The following is a 15,282-nucleotide window of genomic DNA, read 5'->3' on the forward strand; positions in this document are numbered from 1 at the left end:
GACTAGTCCTTCCTTTATTTTATAAGATAACCCGAGATGCAAGTTAATTCTGAACAAAAAGCCGTTTGGTAGCACAGAACTTGAGCAGTGCTGAAAAAGAGAGACATGTTGTCAAAGCTTTTCATCTTAGACTCATCAGGACAGACGCAAGAATACCAAATTTCAAAGGGAACAACAATTTATACTGCATGAGAAAAAGGGTGCTGATTGGTTGGGAAGTGCACTCTTAATTGGTCGAAGTGTTGCCATGGTGAATGCTCAAGCCATCAATTACTGAAATGGTTGGGTTTTCAGATAGCAATATTTTCTGGATAACACAAGTGCATGAATGCCTGTTGTGAGCAAGATTAGAAAGCATAAATATGTCGCAATAGGGAAGGCCACATGGAGTCAGTCACTGTTAGACTGCCACTGGATTCCAGAACAATAGAATTTAGAATACCCAATTTTTTTTTTCCCAATTAAGGGGCAATATTAGCATGGCCAATTCACCTACCGTGCACATCTTTGGGCTGTGGAGGTGAGACCCACGCAGACATTGGGGGGGGGGGGGGGGGGGGGGGGGGGGGGGGGGGACAGTGCAAACTCCACACGGACAGTGACCCGGGGCCGGGATCAAACCCGGTTCTCGGCGCTGTGAGGTAGGAATCTAACCACTGCGCCACCGTACTGCCCTCTATACACATTTCTCTTAAGCTTGGCATTCAGGGCAGCACGGTGGCACAGTGGTTAGCATTGCTGCCTACAGCACTGAGGACCCGGGTCCGAATCCCGGCCCTGGGTCACTGTCCGTGTGGAGTTTGCACATTCTCCCCGTGTTTGCGTGGGTTTCGCCCCCACAACCCAAAGATGTGCTGGTTAGGTGAATTGGCCACGCTAAATTGCCCCTTAATTGGAAAAAATAATTGGGTACTCTAAATTTATTTTTAAAAAGCTTGGCATTCAGTGGCACACTGGTGTTCCAACTGCCCCACATTTGGAATTTTTGACCCAGGTCTGCTACATATCGTCACGTTTTGCTTCATTTAAATCAACAGGACACAGCAGGTTCAATGTCGAGTTTTATTAGATACATACAGCCGATTAGTAAAGTGCTCAAAATTCTACACAGGTGGAGGGTAACTCCAGACAGATTTGTCACACCCAAGCTCGATGGGAAGCCTGCCATTTTACCTCAAGAGCACATGTCACTTTCCCTTCTTTTTACATCAATTTCCATTGTTCTTCTGGAAGTCATACGGTTATTTTAACCAGATCCACTTATCCCCAACATCGGCATTGAAACCGTCCGCATACCTGCGACCCGGGAGCTGAAAGGAGACAGAACGCAGAGCCCTGATAAGTTCAGATTGCAAGCAGACCTGAAATTCTTTCATGTCGCTTGGCATTAACATGCACTCAAGTTCCCAGTTAACGAGCACAAAGATAATTGTTATTCATTAAGTACTGCACCCCATATGGTTCTGGTTAGAACAGTTGTTCATTTAAAAAAAAAAATTTAATCCTGTAAAAATCTTCCACTGAGATGCTATCCATTCGCTCATAACTGTGAAAGCAGATCACCAATTCACATTAATATTGTGTCCTTCACAGAAGTAAAAGTACCAAAGAACTGTACGGGTTCGAACCAGGCAGGAAATGGGAGAAAATGGTCAATGAAGGAGATTGGAAGTGTGACCAAAAGTATTAAAAAGTTTTAAGGCAGGAGGTGGTAATGAGTGACGTCTACCTCACCATTGCGAACATGTTCCCCACAAAAATTATCTCCCAAATGGCAATCTTACTTTGACAACTTTCAAAAGATTAACTGGGGCAACAATTCACTGCAGCATTAACCAATATGGACCAAATCACCAGGGCTATCAAACAATCCAGTCGCCAGGCCAGGTATAGCATGGTTACTTAAAGAAAAGGTATCTCTACTAGTCCCCAAACTGTTGCCTCAGCCCCCACCCTTAACGGTACATCGACTCCCCCCCCCCCACCCCCCTCCCCCAAATTAACCACAGCAACCATAAGGCAGCTTGAAGCAAAGTCACTTATTTCAATGTTTATGAGCAATATCCGGTGCCCACGAGGAACTGATTTGAATTTGAGCAAAGTCACTGCACATGGGATTATTTACAGCCAGGGACTAGTCCAAACCATTTTAAGCACAGATTTTTATTATGACAAGAGTCCTGAGGAGAAAGCTTTGGGAGATGAGAGGCAGAAAGGGCAAGAGGGTTCATGGCAATAAGCTCAGAGCTCTCTTCATGACCAAGATAGCTGATTTTACCAGACAAAGAGCCTTGCTTCAAAGTTGCCTTATGGTTGCTGTGGATAATGGGGGGGTCGGGAGGGGAAGAGTCGATGTACCGTTATGGGTGGGGGCTGAGGCAACTATTTGGGGACGAGTAAAGTTGGCTTTTCTTTAAGTAACCATGCTATACCTGGCCTGGCGTCTGGACTGCTTGATAGCCCTGGTGATACAGATGGAGGGAGAGAAGGTGAAATCAAACACGAGTGTTTTGTGCTTAAATAAAGGAGATTACAATGGGATGAAAGAAGAGCTGGCTAAGGTAGATTGGGAGCAAAGACTTTATGGTGAAACAGTTGAGGAACAGTGGAGAACCTTCCAAGCGATTTTTCACAGTGCTCAGCAAAAGTTTATACCAACAAAATGGAAGGACAGTAGAAAGAGGGAAAATCGACCGTGGATATCTAAGGAAATAAGGGAGAGTATCAAATTGAAGGAAAAAGCATACAAAGTGGCAAAGATTAGTGGAAGACTAGAGGATTGGGAAATCTTCCTTTTTAAAAATAAATTTAGAGTACCTAATTAATTTTTTCCAATTAAGGGGCAATTTAGTGTGTTCAATCCATCTACCCTGCACATCTTTTGGGTTGTGGGGGCGAAACTCACGCAAACACGGGGAGAAAGTGCAAACTCCACACGGACAGTGACCCAGAGCCGGGATCTAACCTGGGACCTCGGCACCAGGATTGGGAAATCTTTAGGGGGCAGCAGAAAGCTACTAAAAAAGCTATAATAATAGCGACTTCCGGTTGCAGCTATGCGGAGCTAAGCCGCACGTTCGGCAGTTCCCGCCAGGAACGGACTTTTGGGCTCTTTTTAGGGCCCCCAGCGGTACTTGATCGACGGTTCCCGACGTGGGAAGGTGTCAGCAGCAGATCCCCAGTGTTCTATGGTCTGGACCAGGAGTGGGGCCAGCAAAATAGCAGTGGCAGCGCCTAGGAAAAAGCGGGGTAAGAAAAACAAGATGGCGGCCGGCGGAGGCCTCAAGGAATGGAGGCAGTGGGCGCAGGAGACTCTCTAGCGCTGTTTTCGGGAGCTGAAAGTGGAGCTGCGGACGGGGATAACCCGAGATGCAAGTTAATTCTGACAGGGGGGCCTGATATTGGGGGGGGGGGGGACTTTAATACAGTGCTGGATCCCCCATTGGATCGATCCATGTCCAGGACGGGCAGGAGGCCCGCGGCGGCTAAGGTGTTGACGGGGTTTATGGATTAGATGGGAGGGGGTGGATCCTTGGAGGTTCACGAGGCCGAGGGCCAGGGAGTTTTCATTTTCCTCCCACGCGCATAAAGCCTATTCCCGGATCGATTTTTTTTGTTCTGAGCAGGGGGCTGATTTCGAGGGTGGAGGATGCCGAGTATTCGGCCATAGTCATTTTGGATCATGCCCTGCACTGGGTGGACCTTGAGCTGGGGGAGGAGAGGGACCAGCGCCCGCTCTGGCGCCTGGAGGTGGGGCTGCTGGCAGATGAGGAGGTGGGCGGGCGGTTTCGGGGGTGTATCAAGGGGTACTTAGAGGCCAATGATAATGGGGAGGTCCGAGTGGGGACGGTTTGGGAGGCATTGAAAGCTGTGATTAGAGGGGAGTTGACTTCCATCCGAGCCCATAGGGAGAGGGGAGAGCAAAGAGAGAGGGAGAGGTTGGTGGGGGAGATGGTGAGGGTGAACAGGAGATACGTGGAGGCTCCGGAGAAGGGATTGCTGGGGGAGCAGCGTAATCTTCAGGCCAAGTTCGACTTGCTGACCACCAGAAAGGCGGAAGCTCAGTGGAGGAAGGCACAGGGAGCGGTGTACGAATATGGGGAGAAGGCGAGTAGGATGCTGGCGCATCAGCTCCGTAAGCGGGACGCGGCCAGGGAGATTGGTGGAGTGAAGGGTAGGGGAGGAAATGTGGTGCGAAGGGGGTGGACATTAATAGGGTCTTCAGGGACTTTTATGGGGAATTGTACCGGTCTGAACCCCCAGTGGAGGGGGGGGGGGAATGGGGTGCTTTTTGAACAGGCTGAGATTTCCGACAGTGGAGGAGGGGCAGGTGGAGGGGCTGGGGGCGCCGATTGAGCTGGAGGAGCTGGTTACTGGGATAGGCAGCATGCAGTCAGGGAAGGAGCCAGGGCCAGATGGGTTTCAGGTCGAATTTTATAAAATGTACGCAGACCTGCTGGGCCCCCTGTTGGTTAGGACCTTTAACGAGGCACGGGAGAGGGGGGGGGCTTTGCCCCCGACTATGTCACGGGCGCTGATTGTGCAGGCTAATAGAGGACTGTGTGCCGGGGGTCATTCATGAGGATCAGACTGGGTTTGTGAAGGGAAGGCAGCTGAACACCAATATACGTAGGCTTCTGAATGTTATAATGATGCCGGCGACAGAAGGGGAGGCGGAGATAGTGGTAGCATTAGACGCGGAGAAGGCCTTTGATAGGGTTGAGTGGGGGTACTTGTGGGAGGTGCTGGAAAGGTTTGGGTTTGGGGAGGGGTTTGTCAGTTGGGTGAGGCTGTTATATGAGGCCCCGATGACGAGCGTAGCCACGAATAGGAGGGGATCGGAGTACTTTCGGTTGCACCGGGGGACGAGGCAGGGGTGTCCCCTGTCCCCCTTGCTCTTTGCGTTGGCAATTGAGCCCCTGGCCATGGCGTTGAGGGAATCGAGGAATTGGAGGGGTCTGGTGCGGGGTGGGGAGGAGCACTGAGTGTCACTTTACGCAAATGACTTGTTGCTATATGTGGCGGACCCAGTGGGGGGAATGCCGGAGGTGATGAAGATTCTTAGGGAATTTGGGGGCTTCTCTGGGTATAAGCTCAACCTGGGTAAGAGCGAGTTGTTCGTTGTGCACCCGGGGGTTCAGGAGGAGGGGATTGGTAGGCTCTCACTGAAAAGGGCAGGGAGGAGCTTTAGGTACCTGGGAGTCCAGGTGGCTAGGAGCTGGGGGCCCGACACAAACTTAACCTCACAAGGCTGGTGGAGCAAATGGAGGAGGAGTTTAAAAGATGGGACATGTTGCCGCTGTCGCAGGCGGGCAGGGTACAGTCAGTCAAGATGACGGTGCTCCCGAGGTTTTTGTTCCTGTACAAGTGCCTCCCCCATCCTTATCCCGAAGGCCTTTATTAGGAGGGTCAACAGGAGTATTACGGGATTTGTATGGGCGCATGGGACTCCAAGGGTGAGGAGGGTGTTTTTGGAGCAGGGCAGGGATAGGGGGGGGGGGGGGGGGGGGCTGACGCTGCCCAACCTCTGTGGGCACTATTGGGCTGCCAACGCAGCGATGGTGCGTAAGTGGGTAATGGACTGGGAAGGGGCAGCATGGAAGAGGATGGAGATGGCGTCCTGTGTGGACACAGGCCTGGAGGCGCTGGTAACGGCGCCGTTGCCGCTCCCTCCAACGAGGTATACCACGAGCCCGGTGGTGGCGGCTACCCTCAAAATCTGGGGGCAATGGAGGTGGCATAGGGGGGCTCGACGGAGTCCCCGATACGGGGGAACCGCCGGTTTGTTCCAGGGAGCATTGAGGGACCTGTTTGTGGATGGGAGGTTTGCGAGCCTGGGTGAGTTAGAGGGGAAGTTTGGGCTCCCCCGGGGAACATGTTTAGGTACATGCAGGTTAGGGCGTTTGCCAGGCGGCAGGTGGAGGGGTTCCCTATGCTGCCCCCATGTGGGGTACGGATAGGGTGCTCTCGGGGGTATGGGTTGGAGAAGGGAGGGTTTCAGACGTGTACCACGTAATGCAGGAGGTGGATGAGGCCTCGGTGAGGAGCTGAAAGGTGAATGGGAAGAGGAGCTGGGTGAGGAGATTGAGGAGGGGACGTGGGCGGATGCCCTGGAAAGAGTGAATTTCTCCTCTTCTTGTGCGAGGCTTAGCCTCATACAGTTCAAGGTGCTACATAGGGCTCACATGACCGGGACGAGGATGAGCAGGTTCTTCGGGGATGAAGACAGGTGTGCTCGGTGCTCGGGGAGCCCAGCGAACCATGCCCATATGTTCTGGGCATGCCCAGCGCTGGGGGAAATTTAGAAGGGGGTAGCAAGGACTGTGTCGAGGGTGGTAGGATCCAGGGTCAAGCCAGGCTGGGGACGCGCAATTTTTGGGGTTGCAGTGGAGCCGGGAGTGCAGGAGTGTTCTGGCCTTTGCGTCCCTAGTAGCCCGGCGGAGGATTTTGCTTCAGTGGAAGGATGCGAGGCCCCCAAGCGTGGAGGCCTGGGTCAATGATATGGCAGGGTTCATCAAATTGGAGAGGGTAAAATTTGCCCTGAGGGGATCAATACAGGGGTTTTTTAGGCGGTGCCAGCCTTTCCTGGCAGAACGGTAGGAAAATAGGCCGGCAGCAGCAGCAGCCCGGGGGGGGAGGCTTCAATGAAGTTACCGTGAAAAGCCCCTAGTCACCACATTCCGGTGCCTGTTCAGGGAGGCCGGTATGGGGATTGAACCCGCGCTGCTGGCCTTGTTCTGCATTACAAGCCAGCTGTTTAGCCCACTGTGCTAAACCAGCCTCACCAGAAGAGCAAGATAGAGTAAACTTGCTCAGAATATAACAGATTGTACAAGTATCTACAAATATATAAAACAAAAAAAGAGTGGCTACGGTTAATATTGGTCCTTTAGAGGATGAGAAGGGAGATTTAATAATGGGGGATGAGGAAATGGCTGAGGAACTGAACAGGTTTTTTGGGTTGGTCTTCACAGTGGAAGACACAAATAACATGCCAGTGGCTGATGGAAATGAGGCTATGACAGGTGAGGACCTTGAGATGATTGTTATCAATAAGGAGGTAATGATGGGCAAGCTAAAGGTAGACAAGTCTCCTGGCCCTGATGGAATGCATCCCAGAGTGCTAAAAGAGATGGGTAGGGAAATTGCAAATGCACTAGTGATGATTTACCAAAATTCGCTAGACTCTGGGGTGGTCCCTGCGGATTGGAAATTAGCAAACGTGACACCATGGTTTAAAAAAGGTAGGCAGAAAGCGGGTAATTAAAGGCAATTATTTGGTCGTAAGATTAACTTCGGTCGTAGGGAAGATGCTGGAATCTATCATCAAGGAAAAAATACTGAGGCGTTTGGATGGAAATTGTCCCATTGTACAGGCGCAGCATAGGCTCATAATGGGCATGTAGTGCCTAATTAATTCAGTGGAATTTTTTGAGGACATTACCAGTGCGGTAGACAACGGGGAGCCAATGGATGTGGTATATCTGGATTTCCAGAAAGCTTTTGACAAGCTGCCACACAAAAGGTTGCTGCATAAAAGATGCATGGCATTAAGGGTAAAGTAGTAGCATGGATAGAGGATTGGTTAATTAATTGACAGCAGAGTGGGGATTAATGGGTGTTTCTCTGGTTGGCAATCAGTAGCTAGTGGTGTCCCTCAGGGATCAATGTTTGGCCCACAATTGTTTACAATTTACATAGATGATTTGGAGTTGTGGACCAAGGGCAATGTGTTCAAGTTTGCAGATGACACTAAGATAAGTGGTAAAGCAAAAACTGCAGAGGATACTGGAAGTCTTCAGGGGGATTTGGATAGTTTAAGTGAATGGGCTAGGAGGGATGGAGTTTAAAACTAGGGAGGTTATGCCGCAACTGCATAAAGTGTTAGTGAGGCCACAGCTGGAGTATTGTGTTGTTTGGTTTCCTTACCGGAGAAAGGGCGTACTGGCGCTGGATGGTGTGCAGAGGAGATTCACTAGGTTAATCCCAGAGTTGAGTGGGTTGGATTACAAGGAGAGGTTGAGTAGACTGGGACTGTATTTGTTGGAATTTAGAAGGATGTGGGGGGATCTTATAGAAACATATAAAATCATGAAGGGACTAGATAGGATAGATGCGGGCAGGTTGTTTCCACTGGCGGATGAAAGCAGAACTAGTGGGCACAGCCTCAAAATAAGGGGAAGTGGATTTAGGACTGAGTTTAGGAGGAACTTCTTCACCCAAAGGGTTGTGAATCTATGGAATTATTCACCCAGTGAAGCAATTGAGGCTTCTTCATTAAATGTTTTCAAGGTAAAGATAGATAGATTTTTGAAGAATAAAGGAATAAAGGTTTATGGTGTTCGGGCGGGAAAGTGAAGCCGGGTCCACAAAAGATCAGCCATGATCTCAATGAATGGCGGAGCAGGCTCGAAGGGCCAGATGGTATACTCCTGCTCCTATTTCTTTTGTGTGCCTCGTAGGTACATTCTCTGGGAGTATTGAGAGGGAAGGCCCACCCTCATGGCACATCAGAGTTCAGAAGTTAAAAGTGCAACAAGCCCCTCTGATCCTTGTGCTCCACAATAGCCTTACTTAGTTCATCAAGCCTTTGTCTTCCAAGTAGAGCATTTCGTGAAGTTGGGTCACCAGCTGCATAAACTAAATCCACAAAAGACAGTTCTGACCCAAAGTCAGGCAAGACTGTGGCTCAGTGGGCAATACTCTCACCTCTGGTCACAAAGCTCTGGGTTCCAGTGGTATTGATATTCCAGTGCTACACTGCGAGTCATTCCCTCTTTTGGACGAGACATTAAACCAAAACCCCACCTGCTTTGGCGGATGGATATAAAAGATCTCATGGCTCTCTGTCGAAGAGCAGCAGGGAAATTCTCCCTCGTGTCCTGGTCAATATTTTTCCCTCAACTAACATTGGGTTTCCAACTTTTTGACAGTGAATGCACTTCACAAAGTAATTAACTGGCTGTATCCCAGTGGTTGTGAATTATCAATGAAATTTGCTCCCTTTTTAAAAAACATTTGAGTTCCCAATTCATTTTCTTTCCAATTAAGGGGCAATTTATAGTGGCCAATTCACCTACCCTACACATCTTTTTGGGTTGTTGGGCGAGACCCGTGCAAACTCCCACAGACAGTGATCCAGGCCGGGATCAAACCTGGGACCTCGGCGCCGTGAGGCAGCAGCACTCTTTTAATTGGTAACAGGATCAGAATAATCAGGTTACCATTTCCAAATTTTTCATCTTTCGAAGGATCCTTAACACAAACGTCTTTACTAGTGTCATGCCACTCATGTGGAAGTGAAATGAAAACCGCCACAGTTTCTGAGGATCAGAGGCTGATTTCCCCTTTGAGGGGGGGGTTATTTAACCCGAAGGTCACCACACCTTAGCCAGGGGGCAAGGTTGAGAAGGCTGACCCTTCATGGATAACCTCAGCAGGTATGGGAATTGTACCACGCTGTTGGTGTCGCTCTGCATCACAAACCAGCCATCCAGCCAACTGAGCTAAACCGGCCCCCATAACTATAGTGGCAAAGGTTGTTTCAAAATATAAGTAACAGCAACATGATGAGATTGCTAATGGAGGGTATTCTGTGGCATTTTGCTTCATCGTCATTGTTGATGTTCCTGCAATGCTTCGCGCTGCTGGTTGGGGAATCTAAAACACTCTCAGAAGAGGGTGATCATTTAGGACTGAGATGAGGAGAAAACGCTCAAAGGAATGCAAATCTTCGGAATTTTCTACAAGGGTTGTGGATGCTCCATCGCTCAATACATTTAAGGCTATGGGGACAGGCAGATTTTTGGTCTCTCAGGGAATTAAGGGATATGAGAAACGGGTGGGAAAATAGAGCTGAAGCCCCAAGGTCAGCCATAACCATATTGAATGGAGGAGCAGGGTTGATGGTTGAGTGGTCTACTCCAGCTCCTATTTCGTATGTTGTAACTGTAACTCCTCAGATTGAGGCCAAACTATATACAGTAAACTTTGAACTGCATCCCCAATTGACTTGCTTGAACTCAAGAGGCTGATTTTGTGAAACAGTTGTGGTTTGCAGCCAGGACTGAAACATGCACAGATCCTGTCCCGCACATTGTGACTGACTCAAAATATTATTTTCCACAGCAAGCTTTTCATTCCATCCACCCTGATAACTCATCCCTAACCGAGCCCCTTTGTGTTCACTGCACTGATCCAGTGTACGTTTTGGCAATGGTTCTTTCAACTGACAGGCCTTCAGCAGCTTCAGGATACTTTTTTATTCAACAGAAATTTATATTCGTGCTTGGAACAGTTTTAAAAGAGTCACAGAACCATTTGTTGCGCATGTGGTGGCCATTTGGCACATTGAGTCCGTGCCGATTGTGAAGCAGTCCAGTTAGTTAGTGCCTCAAACAGAAAACAAAAAGCTCCTGAAATAGGAACCCGCTGTACAATTGGTGCATGATTCAACATTCATTGCACAATTAAATTAACCAAAGTTTATTGTGTCTTGTATTCAACTGCCAAAATGAAGTTGTTTGTAAACAGCTGTAAGCTCACACATGTGTATAAACGTGCACGCAGCAAGGTCTGGAGGGCCTAGGTCATGCATTGAGCTGTGGGAGCAGCTCTGGAACCTGCTGCTGAACTCAGCACAGACTGATGGCCCAAGGAGGGGAAAACCAGCCAACCTGCCATTTTCCCCAGGAGCACAGTCTTAACCAGGCTTTCCGGTGGCACAGCCACACAACTCAAGCCCGAGATCCAAAAGAAAGGGTCAGGATTGTGAAATGTAAATTCCACATTCAGCTTTAGCAAAGAGTCGTCCAGATTTGAAAGGTTAGCTCTCTTCTCTCTCTCCACAGATACTGTCAGACCTGCTGAAATTGCCCAACTGTTCCTGTTCCACATTCAGGTTGGGAGCTCACAGGTGCTGGCATGCACTTTCCTAACCAACACTTATTACTGACCCGAGGTGCTTGACGTTAGATATCCCACTTTCAAGAAATATATAAATTAATATTAAGTCACCAGGAATTTTTTTTTTAAATCCCTCCACCCCCAAAATCTTAAATGCTCACAAATTTGAATTGCTGCAGTGAAAAATCAACAAGCTGTGATTCTAAAGGGCAGAAAGATGCTAACCGTACACTGCACAACAGTGACTGCGCCGACACTCCCTTCCCACGCACACATGTCTGGTTTTGCTCACTGCTAACGTCACTATGGGCAGACAATATGCAAAGAGAAGCTTCATGCAGTCCAATGAAGGCTGTTAGGTGGGAGGGGGGGGGGGGGGGGGGGGGGGGGGATAGGAGAGAGTGGAACGAGTGGAGAGAGAGAGAGAGAGAGAGAGAGAAGGGCATCCCCTGATAACCCATGAGCAGTAGTGATTTAATGGAGCCAAGATGCTGGGAAGGATCCAGAAACAACATGATGCGTTACAGGGTGACACAGAGGGAAGCAGCATGATAAGATCAAACCTACTCTGCATATTTTAGGATCAGCAGTGTGGAAATGGACTTAACATATCACCTCTGCTGACCCTGATCTGGGAGTGCTTCACACTGCCTATACAAGGAGGGAAAAAACACTGCGATTCACAGAAAAAGCACCTGATCAGACACTATTCAGCCTGCAAGTGATCTCCAAATCCATCAATATTTAAAAACGCAAACACAGAATACAGAGAAGCGAAACACTGCAAATGCTGAAAATCAAACAAAGGCAGAAAATGCTGAGTAGCCTTGCTCAGTATTTCCAGCATTTTGTGTTTTTAATGTAGAATGTTGGCTGGTTTCCAGTTCCTTACCAGTCTGTAGGCATGAGACATTTGATCAAGCTCGTGAGCGCCAACTGTGATTTCTGGAAGGAATCTGGGGAACGATGTCATGTCAGCTACACGCTGCTTGTCCTCAACCCTAAATAAGGAAAAAAGTTAATTTGAGTTGGTATTGTTCCGTTGACCGATCGAAACATTAGTAAAGGCATTTTCCCAAAATACACTGAACCTGGGTCACGTTCACAGCTTAGTGCTATAGTCGGAGTCGTACTGAGGAACTACTACTGGACTAGAAACCATCATAGGAGTTTCCACATCTTGCCAAATTATAACATCCATTAATTTCCCCAGAAGCAACATTGCTATGCATTAGCGAGTAATGGTACACACAATAATCTGGTACAGCAATGGGGTAACTTTGCACTCAGCTTATTCAGTGTAACAATAGCACCCTCTACTGCTTTTCCCTGGTGCAGCCAACAATTCACTGACAATAGCAGAGGTCAAACCTTTACAATTCATCATGGGCAATGACTTTTCTGGCAGCTGGTGTCTTCTCAATCAAAATGTATAGTTAAAAGGTTTCAATTGCCTTTACACATCCTGCACAGTTGTCTGTCAGACTTGTGCGTTTGTCCTTCTTTCAAGTGAAACTGTTCCACTGGACCCTGCCTCAACACAGAGGTGATCGAAGATTGATAGCCCTAATGTAATAAGAGATCACAAACTGGGTGGGATGATTGAAAGGGGCATTTTTCACTCTCGGTGAAATTCAAGTTCAGAGCTAGATTCGAGGTTGTCCTGACTTGTTCCGTTCTCTGCGGCACACAAATATTTCATAAAAAGACAGAAATGAATAAAAGACCGATAATTTGACATGGTTTAGCTGCAAATTTTATGATACAACAAATTCAGAATTAGCCTGCACAATCAAATTCCCTTCTGTTCTTTTTAAAAGAACTCCTATATTAACCCACTTACTTCAATATACATTGTGAAAATGAGGCTAACCTTGAGTAAACAGCAGAAGTCAGGAACTCCCAGGTCCCGATAGACCTGAGTTTTTGTGCATGCGTGATCTGCACTTGCATAGTGCCGCACTTTTAAGTTCTTTGGGACTAGCCCAGAAGAAAAACTCACAAAAAACCAGGAGCAGAGCGCCACTGAAAACAAGTGAGATGGGCAGGGACAGGAAGAGGTCCCTAAAGAAGAGTTCCAGACAAGGGACAGGGACAGGACAAGATCCCAGTTCAGTTCAGTTGAAAAGCGGGAAAAGGACTGCGGACTTCAAGTGAAGAGGGCTCAGGAGGAGTCCTGAACATCCAAGGTGATAGAAGAAGGTTGGTGATCCCATGCTATGGGACTTTGAGCAGCATTGTACTGCTCAGTGCAGATGAAGAAGTGAAGTTGTGTTTGTGTGTTGGTGATCCAGTGCAGATTCAGGAACCCAGGTTAACAGCCCACCTCACGGAGACTAGATTAAAACCCTGCTCGGTGGGCAATGGTTGAGACTGTCCAAGTTGGGTCAACTTTTGGAGAGAATTCAAAGGTGAGATTTTCAAAGGTGAAGACAGGAATCCCTTGTGAGGGAGACAAAGTTTCAGTGAGATTGGTTAACTGAATGTTTACTGACGTCTGCAAGCGTTGTTAAGAAATCCATGGACTCGGTTTTGGTCGCATTTGCCATTTAGTGTGCAGACCACAGTTTGTCAGTTTGTTAACAGGTATCACATATTTACCTGAATGTTAAGAATATAACATAGATATTGTAAATTGTTCTATCTTCCCGATCTTCGATATTGTAAATTGCTTTATCTTTCTGATCGTGTACACTGAACTTTATTTTTGTTTATTCCTAACACGTGGAATCTTGGGACTTATTCACTGAGCAAGTGTCTTAAAATCTTAAACTTTGCCTACTTTAAACAAAACATTCGGGCTTAATCAGATCCTACCAAAAGATTGGGGATCTGGTCTAACATCATAACATGCATCATTAAAATAGAGAGAAATATCAGCACATGAAGATTTTGTACCAACATCACCAACATCAATATCTAACCTTATGGCTGGATAGTTTCACAATAGACCCATTAGCTTTTGAAATTCTGCATTACTAATAAATCTTGGCTGATTTGAATTTCCTTAACACATTTCAACCACTTCTCCAGACACCAGTGGCTCCTGAAGTTAGCTATTTCAATGCAACCCGATAATCGGACTGTCAATGCCCACGGCTTTCTGGGCAATGCCTAAAAGACTTAATGACATTTGTTTAAAGTTAGGCAAAAGAGTGACTGATCATGTAAACCCCTCTCAAATGAGTGGTACTATTGTATTTTAATACAAGTGCCCTGCTGTTTATCAGTCTCTAAAGTCTTTGATGCTTCTGCCCATTAAAGCAACATCAAGTCTTTGAAAGCAGAAAAATCACAGAACGGCAACATTTCTTCCAGAGCAGAGAACGACTCAAACAAAGGACATACTGGTGCCATTTCCAATGAGTTGACATCAAATTATTACTAACCCAGCACAAGGCAAAAATTTCTGATCAAGAGAAAACACACTGCCAAGCATGCAACCCATTTTGTAATTTAATTAAATAGGCCAGAATTTGCTGGCAAAATAACGGAGAGGTCACACACAGTTATTAACATACAAAACATTTTTAACTGTTAACATCACAAAAGCAAGGGATCATTAATAACACCAAGAGTTTCAAAAACTCGCTGGATCTGTATTATAATTATGAATTAGAGCAGAGAAGGCTGAGGGGAGACCTGATTGACATGTACAAAATTATGAGAGACATAGGTAGGGTAGACAGGAAGGAAAGCGGGGGTAGCGGGGTCAATAACTAGGGGGCATCGATTTAAGATAAAGGGCAGGAGATTGAGAGGGGATTTGAGAAAAAACATTTTGCTCAACATTAAGAAGCATTTAGATGAGCACTTGAAACATAATAGCATACAAGGTTAGGGACCAAGTGCTGGAAAACGGGATTACAATAGATTGATGGCCGGCTCAGACAGGATGGGTCGAACGGCTTCTTTCTGTGCTGTAAAACTTTGACTCTAATTAAACATGCTGCACAAAGTTAGGGCTGGTACTTAACATATGGACTCTTTCAATGAGTTTAGTGTTCCCAGGAAGGAAACATTAAACTGCGGAGTGTCATTGCTGCAATTCGCTCTTGGGAGGTTTAATATTTAATTATCTTTTCACTTTTCCTTTATCTCTCTCTCTCTGTGGCGGAAACAAATGGGTTAACTTAATTTGAATCTAATTCACTCTATTTCCTTTTCATTGTTCATATGGTACTCATTCTCCAAGATAGATTGCTGGTCCCGCTGTTCTCCCCAATGCCATTATCAGCTCACATTTCCAATAATTTGAGGCACTAAAAAGTTTGAACTGAAGGCTGAGACATTAACAAACATTCCAGCTTATAGTGCACTGATAAGAGTACAAACAGCAAATGCAGAACAGAGGCTATTCAGTCCAACAGGCCAATG

The 15,282-nt window shown here is 47.0% G+C and overlaps 1 protein-coding gene across 1 annotated transcript in view; it reads right to left on the reverse strand.

The window, feature by feature from the left end:
• Positions 1-1,048: 1,048 nt before the first annotated feature.
• The window catches only part of ndufa10 (NADH:ubiquinone oxidoreductase subunit A10), a 94,397-nt gene continuing 80,163 nt past the window's right edge, over positions 1,049-15,282 (reverse strand). The window contains exons 9-10 of the mRNA XM_038788083.1: positions 11,798-11,906; positions 1,049-1,310 (exon numbers count right to left, since the gene is read on the reverse strand). Coding sequence (XP_038644011.1) covers positions 1,242-1,310; positions 11,798-11,906 — 178 coding nt within the window. The 3' untranslated portion in view covers positions 1,049-1,241. The remainder of the gene's footprint in view (positions 1,311-11,797; positions 11,907-15,282) is intronic.

This window comes from Scyliorhinus canicula, chromosome 2 (assembly GCF_902713615.1).
Source record: "Scyliorhinus canicula chromosome 2, sScyCan1.1, whole genome shotgun sequence".
NCBI lineage: Eukaryota > Metazoa > Chordata > Chondrichthyes > Carcharhiniformes > Scyliorhinidae > Scyliorhinus > Scyliorhinus canicula.